General features: G+C 37.2%; 1 protein-coding gene across 1 annotated transcript in view; it reads right to left on the bottom strand.

Moving 5' to 3' along the window:
• Positions 1 to 10,590, bottom strand: part of cacna2d3a (calcium channel, voltage-dependent, alpha 2/delta subunit 3a) — a gene marked incomplete in the record, with an annotated part of 125,797 nt that overhangs the window by 52,521 nt on the left and 62,686 nt on the right. Inside the window, 3 exon segments of the mRNA XM_036212745.1 lie at positions 2,943 to 3,017; positions 3,844 to 4,055; positions 5,290 to 5,421. Coding sequence (XP_036068638.1) covers positions 2,943 to 3,017; positions 3,844 to 4,055; positions 5,290 to 5,421 — 419 coding nt within the window.

Raw genomic sequence — 10,590 nt, 5'->3', positions numbered from 1 at the left:
TGGTCATGGTGTTATTCACACTGAACTGAAGTAAAACATTCAGAACATAAAGAATTGGCCAAGACACAAACACAAGGTTTTAAAATATTGAACTTCTCTCATTTATTTTAGGCATTTTTTTCACTTTTTTCAAAGAAAGAAAAAGAAAAAAACTGTTACGGGAAACTTATTACAGGAAAAGATAAAACATCAAAATGTTGATTAGAGAGACTTGCAAAGTCTTTGCTCTGTGGGCTTTTTTCAGATAAACTGTTCCATTATGCTGAAGCAAAATAACACATCATGTGAAATAAATTTTGTCCAGTTTTCTGCTCCCCTCATTTTAACTAGCAGTTTGTTCGAGCTGGTGCACATGTGTGTTCTTAATTGTGTGGCTGTGCTTGTTCATACATGTGATTATGACATCAAAGGTACATTTCCTCTCTAACAATCCATGACTAGCCTAATGCTGTCATCAGCCCAAAGGCTCTCACATGTTTGCCCCAGTATTTGCCCTGATGAGCTACACACAGATGTACAACAGCAGACAGCTCATCACGAGCTGTCTGATGTTGCTCTTTTAATAACTCAAAATGACTAAGGTTCCACTTCTCTGCCTAAAAAAAAAGTCACTTAAAAAAAAAAAAAGCAACAATTTCCACACAAATTCATCATGCATGCGTAATAATAACATCACACACAACATCAAACCACTTCTGACCGAGCCTACACCCTCAAAGCCTTTAATCTTTCTCTACCTTCCTCTCCTTTGCTTTTGCTTATAGTACAGTCACCTTATCAGTCCTTTGCTCTTTTCTGATGGGAGAAGAAAAGTCTCTTTACAAGCATTAAGGTCATATCAGAGCTTTTTCACTATAGGAGGCAGAATTACGTGCAGGCACACACATACACACACTGCACAAATAAAACAGGTAATATTCAATCCATGCTACCATGCAGCACTGAAGTGGGATATTGAATTTCTTTGTGCATGCAAGGTTGAAGATACTACATCATTTACAACGTAAATTAAAACTGCAACATGCTATATATTTTATCTGACAAAAGGCTTGCAGGAAGGTAGGTGTAGTTTTTGTTATTTAAATGAACAAAGGAAGGTATGAACTTCCATCAATAATACATTTAAAAGTATATTATACAGTATTTTATGTAACAAAGTACATTTGATTCAATCATTATTTTTTTATTCAAAACTTATAAATACAAAAGTCTGTAATTGCTCCTAGTTGGAAGGATACTGAGAGAAAAACATTTATTGGTGTCAATAAAAATAGTTGACTATATAAGAAAACTGGACTGAGCGAGTGTGACGTAACCCAAAGAAAATGCCATTTATCCGGCTCCAGTGACATGAACCCAATTCAGTCGCCATTTTTCCACAATGCGGACAGAGCCAGAGGAGGTTAGTATTCAGTAGTCAATGTTTCTATGGCAACTACTGTCACTAATCAGCTATGAGAGTGGGAACGCGATAATCTGTTAATCAAACGTTTGAGGTGGGGGCCAGAGGGCACCACATACTTTTATTTAGGCATTTGATTGGTTGATTAGAACTTGAAATACTTGCAATAAAAAATAACGGATAAACGTGAGTATGTTAAAAAAAAAAAAGGTATCCGATCAAGAATGGTTTTTCTTACAAATATAATGAAAAAACTGTGTCATAGCACCTGGACTCTAAGATGTTCCTCTTTCAAGTGGCTTCTTCTGTCTGAAGAAGTCTTGGAATAGTGGCGAAATGTTTCAAGAGAAGAATATTTTTAAGTCCAGTTGCTAAGACTGAACTTAATTTCAAAAGACTTATTTTGGCATCCCCCAGGGTTCTATCCTAGGTCCCCTTCTTTCTAATTTACATAATTTAGGTAATGTCATCAAAAACAAGATAGACCCTCAGAATTAATGCCTTAGTCAAATGCATTTATACAGGGTTTGACCGCCATAGGTTGTCTGGGCCCATGGAGGATCGTAGTGGAAGTAAAAAGTCATATCTGAAAGTATTTTGGGATTTGCAAGATGACTCAAACTATGTAAAACTAGTAGCTGGAAATCATCTGCATAAGTGGATGCTTGGTAAGAGGTGAATACTATTTAACTTGCACCCAACAGACATGCATACACACTAAAATCTTTTCAAGCCTTGAATGAGGTGTGTAGAAAGTGGTCAACGCTGTTGCATCCTGAGGTTTGGCCTCAACTAATGGAGGTAAGCAATTTATTTTTTAATGGAATTTAAAAATACAAAAGTGATTGGATCCAGGGAGATGGAATTTTAAGTGGACACCTGGAAGTGCTGCCTTAGTGTGAGTGCTGCACCTAAATAGATTCAGAAGGAGACTGTGCCATAGCAATGCTATCCATCTACTATGGTGTTATCATAATAAATGAATACAGCGCTCCAATAAGTGTTTTTAAACTGATCTACTGTACTTTTCTCAAAATGCTATGAATTGAATTAGCTAATCAAATCAATTTTATTGATCTCAATATAAAAATAGTCATAAAGAAAGTGTTTACAGAGAGCATGAATGAAAACTAAAGAATTGATGAAGCATTTCCCTCAAAACAGTCCACTGGTTCAGCAAGGTGCTGTGAGGATGCATGGTGTTTCTCACTTAGTGTCACACTCATCTGTTGAACTGCTTGAGTGGTTCAAAGCCATCTCCACCTAAAATGCTTAGCAGCCTGTTCAGTTTTTTCCAGCAACTGGCTACTATGCCACTGGAACCTAAACTTTACCATCTTCACCTCCAACGGCAAAATGAAGTATTCCTCCTTTCTACCCCAGATTCCTACATTTTTTTATACTAAATGTACACTTCTATCAAATCTAAATATAAAATTGTGATTTAGTTTTATTTTTTTTTCACATTAATTACTAAAAAAAATATCACTGACTTCTAGAAGACAATAAAAAAGAAGTAAACAAGGAAAAAGAAACGTACATCTTTGTTGGTGACGTCTGCTTGAACCAGTGTTCCATTCAGGCAGGGTTCCACATAATGCAATTCTTCATTGTACTGGTGAAACAAAATAGACATTTCTTTTAAACGAGAATGTTTTCAATGTTATATATTTAGGCATTTATAATACTACAAACTGTGCTCATTTCAACTGAAAAGAGCCTGCATATTGAAACATTCTGTAAAGACCATACTGAACACGGTGTCTGCCTCTCCATGATAATTCTTGCTATTTAATGCATCAATATGAATTCAACTACAAAGTAAAAAAATAAAACAATGGAAATTGGTTTCTTCCAAAGCCGTTAATTGTTCACTAATCTGCGTTTGTGTTTATTTGAAGTGAAGAGTGGACTGAGTTGTGCTACATAAAAAACAGCCTTTTGTCCAACCAGCATTTTCTTTTCAAGTGTCTTTAGAAAACTGGTTTTCTCTAATTTCCATGTTCTTCTTCTTTTGTTTTGAATACTATAGTTCAATTAGTTCAAATAATAGACAAAACACTTTCAAACTTTCAGGTTTTAGCAATTCACTGCTAACATTACATACTAACTCCGTACAAATAGCAAAGGCGTGAAGACGTGGTTGTAAAATTTGCAGCTTGCAACTCTAACAAATATAAGATCTGACCATACAATCGCAAAGCTGCAAACGCCTGAAATGTGAACACAATGGTTCTGATTCCTGAGGCAAAATAGAACAGAAACGGCCTCTGCATTTCAAATCTTCATCCCAATGACTGGTAATTAGTTGCTGGCATGACAGTAAAAGGGCTGATTTGTTCCAGCATTTTTCCTCATGTGAAAGGAAAGGATAGATGAGAGTTTGTGTTTGCGTGCGTGTCTAATCGACTACAGCTGTGGAGACATTTACATCGACTTACAGCAATGATATTGAAAAAGTCGTCATCCCCAAGAGTGTCCAGAATGGAGGAAACTGTTTGCCTGGCAATAGTCAGTCTTAAGCCTTTCATGCTGCCGCTGACGTCAACTAGGATCACCACATCCTTCGGGGAGGTGGCCGCCTGGATGTACCACTTCCGATTCCGACAGTCAAAAGCTATGACCCCGTGTTCATCGGGCTTCCATTTGATTCCTTCAAAAGCATTGAATTGTAAGTAATTAGTAACCTGCTCATTCTGATCAAAACATGAGATTTTATAAACCATTAAATATGTATTTTATACATGCAAATATACACACAAATAATAAACACATTTTTCCTCATTCCAATGTTTTAAAAAAAGTCAGTAAAGGTCATTGTTTAAAGTCCCACTCCAATCATATTCTGATGTTTTGTAAAAGCCCTCCCAGTGGTGTTTTAATCATGATTATATCTTTTTACAGCAAAATAAAAAAAATCTTATAAAAAATAATTTGTGCAGAGTGGCAGAAGTTAATCAGAACACGCCACTGAGTTGTGGGCAGGACTGTTGCAGGAGTAAGCCTCCATGATATCCCATCATTCCTTTGATAACACTTTCTCCTGCTATCTTACTGCTCCCCCACAACCAACAAAAATGGCAGTCAGTATTGGAGCTATCCAGCCATACAGTTTTGAGCCAGATTCAAGCTCAGATGGGAAAAACAAAGACATACTTGGATCTATTCGTCTACAGGTGGATGCATGACTATAGAGCAGAGCGGGGAGATTGTAGCTTTATGTCACATTTACAAGTTTTATTCTTCATCTGCTCCTAAAATCATCTTGATTTGAATACTCTAGTATAGTATTGTCTTATACAAGTCATCTGTTATAAGAAAAATGTCACAAAAACATGTTAAAGATACTAAAAACACAATTTTCATTGGAGTGGGTCTTTAAATAAACATTTGTGTGGTTGTCTTTATTCAACTACTCTCCTAGGAATTAAGAAACATTAACTAAATCCCATCAAGTTTTCAAGCTGCAAAGGCTTTGCGAGCAAAACACAATTAGAAAACGGCTGTTCTAACTAATAAACAGATGTTCAAAAAGAACTTTGCGACCTTTTAAAAGTTCAACTGATGAGCATGAAAAAGAAATTTCCATTTATCCGCCAATTCGATTGTCTTATGCTTCACTTATCTCTATCAATGCCACTTCACTTGTTTCAAGTGTTTTTCTCCATCCTCTTCATGCTTTTTTATTTTGCAACCGCTGCACTGGCTCACTTTAACCAATCTCCTCCTTTTTGCCTCCCACCTATCCTCCGTCACCCTCCCTCCCCTATCTCCTCCTGTCACAGTCTGTCGGCCGCTACAGATTCCCACACATCTGCTATTCTGCTTCACCAAGACAGCAATCTTACTGCAAACACAGTCAGTAAGCACACCTGCAACAGTCTTACCTGGATACTGCCTGAAAAAGCCTTTGGCACTCCCAAAGTATTGCCATATGAGGGACGGATCTCTCTCAAAATTATCCACGAACACTTTGTTCAGCGCCTCAGACCAGAACACGCCGTTAACAATGGCAGAGTCTAAAGGAAAAGATAACAAAGACAGACCAGAGAAGATGGACACAAGAAAAAGGGAGAAAAAAGAGAAGGTTAAGTGGGCGCTCTTTCCTCTCTTCTCATTCACACACCATGAATTATGCATTTCAAGTCCCAAGACTGGTTCAAGAACCTGTTCATTAGAGAAAGATGCAGAAAGACTCTTGAGCAGATTAAAACGACAAGAACAGAAAAACGCATTTGGAAAAAAATTAAACAAGAAGTGGGAGAATGGAAAATTGTCTTCCACTCAGAAAAATCTCTGTAAAATAGGTATAAAGACCAAAAAAGGAATTTGATGTGCATCAACTTAGAAACATAATAAAAAAGTGTATTTATATATGCATGTATACGATTATGATTCATACTCATATAATTGTTGATCATGGAGAGTTTAAAAACAAAAACCTTTAAAATGTAGTGTTTGTTGGCAATGCCTACAGAAGAAAATAAATTCTTCTTTATTTAAATATATTTCCAAGTAAATAAAAATGAGTGGGTCAATATAAAGGTTTCCAGATGTTTCACTTTTTGAAAAACAATTTTCATATTAATATTTGAGCTTTTTAATGTGTATCTGTTACTGTCAATACTATATTTGTTTGTGGTTTGTTGATATGCTTGTTTTCTTAAATGAAATATTGTCTTGACTGCTTTCTAGGCCAGGTCACTTTAATAAAGACAAATCATTAAAAAAAAATCCCAGATTAATTAAAGTGTTGTGATTTTACACAGTCTTATTTTACATTTATTTCTTAAAAATAATTTTATTTATTTAAAAAAAAATGGTAAATGACATACTTATATTGCACTTTTTTACCTTATTAGTAGGCCCAAAGCATTTTACAGTCACAGTCTGCTTTCACCCATACATACACACATTCATACATTGATGGTGTCTCTGCTGCCTAACACTAGCGCCAATCTGTAACCTCCAAGAGCAATGTGGGATTCAGTGTCTTTCCCAAGGACACTTCAGCAGATGTACAGGAAAGGCGGGAAACAAACCTTCGATCTTCCAACTGCCCTATCTCTGAACCATAGATGGACATAACCTTAAGACATAACCTTAACCAGCTATTGTTAAAGCAGGCAAAACAAATCACAAAACATTGATCTTTTTCTAAACAAAAAAAAATAAATTAATGTAACACAAAGTCTTTCCTATTTTAGGGTGTATTCAGACTGGTGAAATAATGTGTTCCTGCCCGAGACCGTGTCATTTGTTTTTGATCAAGTCCTGAACCTTGCGTTTGGTCTGCATTCAGACTGTCATCAATGGGACTTTCCTGTTCCAGAACAAATACCTGTAAACAAAACCACGTGACTAAAGATCCCTTCACTCATTGGCCAGGAATAACAAGGGCGGAACAAAGCAACCAGAGGTGGAAATTATGGAAGTCCTGCTCTTTTGAGTCTCTGTGACTACCGGCTACGGTGACTGTTTTGGTTCAGGTAATCCGCTCCTAGATCACTTTGTTTTCAGACTGAGGAATCTCAGAGCGAACCGCAGCTCAGTCTGATTGGAAATGAACCAAGACCGTCTCGAAAGATGGGTCAGAGGTTCCTGGTCAAGGACTTGGGCTTGTTTAGGTGTATTCAGACTGATAATTTGTTTCGGATTATTGGAGGAAGCATACCCTGGTTCACTTTAAGTGGACCGAATGTGTCCAGTCTGAATACAACCTTGGAGTTGAATTTTTGTGTGAAATGCTTTAGTGGGATTTTTGCTCTCTAAATAATAGGAACTTACATTGCATTTCAGACACTGTCTTTTCATGTGTATGTGTACTTCTGAAGAATTTTTATTAAGATGTGACATGGACTTTGCCAACTATCCCTTTCAATTTGAAAGGATATACATAATTGTTGCTCATATCCAATTATAAAAAGCTTCTTCTTAATTTTCAGGCTCAGAAAGAGCCATGAATGTCCTGATTAGTGAAAACTCAGAACAGTTGCTTAGGGCTTAGTTTTCAAAAAGACAAAGTTGAGCAGATACAAACAGAATCAGACAGCGAGAGAGACACACCTTTGAGAGAGAAGGCAAAGAAGACAGAATAAAATTAAAGACAGACACTCTAACAAGAACCAATGGAGTGAAAGACAAGTTGGAAATAGATTTTACATCATCTCCTATAGAAGCAACATTGTTCTCCTGTCAGCAGTGATGCCAATAAGCTAGGATTGTATTATTTAGTGCAGCTAATACACAAGAGGAGTCTCTAGATATTAAACACCGATCTACCTCCATGAAGTGACGTAGGGAGGTGCCTGGATTAAATCCAGGCTTCCATTTACACAACAATGCAGTCACTTCTGGTACAGTTTGAATGTCTGTTACAATCTAAACTCATCATAATGAGTCTGTAGTATGAGCTCCACTTTCCACATAAGCTTTATATTATATTAATCTCACCTAACTCAGTTCTTTGTTCAATCTTATCAAATATGCCGTCCTTCGACAGATGAAAGCATGCACACACACTCAAATTAAAAAAATCTTACAAGAAGAAATGTTTTGACAATGAAATTTCAAATTTCCCTATTTAGCATACTCCCATTATTTAAGTTATTGGATCATATGAAGTGAAAGGAGAGGAAAATGTAATAAAAGAACAAAGAACTGTGAGGGGAGAGTTGAAAGACCGTGAGCACGTGAATGTGAGCGATGAACTGTGCAGACTTCAGAGCGTATCGACCAGCTGTAAACGCGTGCTCGGCTTCACTGCATCATTGGTACATGTTCCTGTCATGTAGGCTCATAAAAACAATTATGTGGGCTGTGTTTTGGTTGCATTGTGCAGTTGGAAGATAGATGTTTGATGTGGCGTGTTCTTCCTGCAATCAATTTCTACAGTCATAAAACTTTATGCTATCATGGATTTGAAGTTGAATTCATCACTACCAATGCAGCACAATTTATGTAGTGGAGACAGTGCAGTGGGCTCTTCAGCAGCATAGGGAGCAGGTTCACATTATAGTGATGTGGATAAATCAGGTTTACTTTTCCATTCAGAACAATGTTGGGACAGCAAGAAGACATGAGATAAACTGTCCACACTAAATCAAACACTCCACTTTATTTCTCTTTTTTTAACATTCTCTACCACTGGCACACCGTTATTTATTATTGAGGCTTTAAGAAAATGTTCTTAGTAAATTTTAATAATGACTACTTAATTGGTTATTTACCATTAATACAGTATATACTGGCAGTTTCTCTCAAGAGAAAGTCATGATGTCATTAAAGACCATCTCCATTCATTTTCTCTGACTGCCCCACAGCTATATGACCACTATCACTACAACAGTGTGATTGCAACTCTTATGTTGCAGGTGTGTTTATTTGTGACTCAGAATTTTCCTGTGAATCAAATTACAATTACTCTTTCCCTTCTGCCATTGGTCTATCTGCCTGCCAGCTTCACTTTGCTTACACTTTCATTCATTTAATTGCCCTCCCTCTCTTCCTGCCACTCTTACTCGCCTTTTCTCTTTTTTTTCACCTAACAGCAATTAATCTGTTACTCAGTCCTCCCGTCAGTCTGACTTAACCTACTTTCTTTCTCATTTTCTTTTGCCCGCTTATGTCTCTCTCTTCACGTTTCTTCATTGGTTCTGGTGGCTGGGCTAAGCTGACACGACATGTTACGTCCATAGAGGGTAGTGCAAGGCCTGTAATTCTCTGGTTGGATTGAATAGATGTTAAATCAAGAGAGCTTTTTTCTTTTAATTAACTGCTAATTAAGTCAATTTATGGTAAGAATGATTCAAGGAGTTGCTGTTAATAAACTTAAATGGACCTCCTGACACAGGCCTAGATTCTCTGCACCAGAACGCAGATCTTTTTATTGAAAGAAAGAATGAGAATCCATAAATAATAGTCTCACCATAAAAAAATAAGTAAAGAACTAATGTGATTAATGGAGTATGTTTAATTATTTTTTTGTTTGTTTTCTGTTGATGTCACTTTAAATTAGATCTTGAAGGGGAAAACAAAATAATTTATAAAAATACATTAAAAAAACAGAACGTTGTAAAGCAGCTTTTGAAATTACATTAGACTATAGATTAATTATATTTTTAGTAAAAAATACAAAATGTGAACAATGGTTCTACTACACATTTTCACTCCCAACTCGTCATATATGGACATATGGTTCGGGCCCCTTCGGCGTCACTTTTTGGGTGTCCCAAAATCGTCGTTTCTTTAGCAGGCCGCCTGTTTCCATTAAATCATGTGTCTCCAACACCCGCGACACAGTACGGAGTTAGGGTTAAGTTACAGTACTGGTCCGGTCTGGATCCAGGTACCGGTCCACATCCCAAGGGTTGGGGACTCTGATTAATGAATGCATTATTTACCTGTTTTATGGCCTTTTCCAGGCCGTGAACCGGGAATTGGGGGCACCTGATTTAATGGGAACAGCCTTCACGTCAAAAAAACGACGACTTGGGGACATTCAAGACATCAAAAAGTTATGCGGAGAGGGCCGGACCATATGTTCATATTGTTGGGAGTGAGAATGCAGTAAACACTCTGTATTGAACTTGTTAATAATTGTTGTAACTCCTTATGAGTACCGTATATTTAGGCTGTATAATCCTATGTAAACACCCGGCATTTGATGTGCTAAACGCTAAAAATGTTAAATGCTGGTTTGTGAACATGCATTTACCCTATGGCGCTCACACTGGATGAGCAGGGAAGGACTTCTCCTTCTTTTCTCTTTTTCCACTGTTTACTTGCACATGTCTGCCACCTACAGTTTGAAGGAGCTTAGTGCGAAATGTCAAAGCTGTGGAAATCTCATGGTTTGAGCATAGAGAACCAAAACAGATCAGTTTATTGCCAAAATCCTTGTAATGGCGGATATGGATTACCGCCATGTCAGGAGAGTGGCCTTGGTTTCTCTTATTTTGAATAACAAACACAGACGTCGTCAGGCTCGTCATCTGGGTTCACCAGATTAACTATGGTAACTACACCCTCATTTTAGGGAGTTTCATCACGTCACTACCAAATCCAAGTCTGTAATTGCTTGGTCAAAGTTTAACCTGGTTTAGCTGTCAATGCATGTTCAGTGGACATGTGTTTCATGCAGAGTCCAAGAATGATTGTAAAGCTTGCGTAGCTATGCTTAACCATGA

This window comes from Oryzias melastigma, linkage group LG7, assembly GCF_002922805.2.
Source record: "Oryzias melastigma strain HK-1 linkage group LG7, ASM292280v2, whole genome shotgun sequence".
In the NCBI taxonomy this organism is placed as follows: Eukaryota; Metazoa; Chordata; class Actinopteri; order Beloniformes; family Adrianichthyidae; genus Oryzias; species Oryzias melastigma.
Note: the sequence above shows the minus strand (reverse complement) of the source record. Positions and strands in the feature narration are given on the sequence as shown.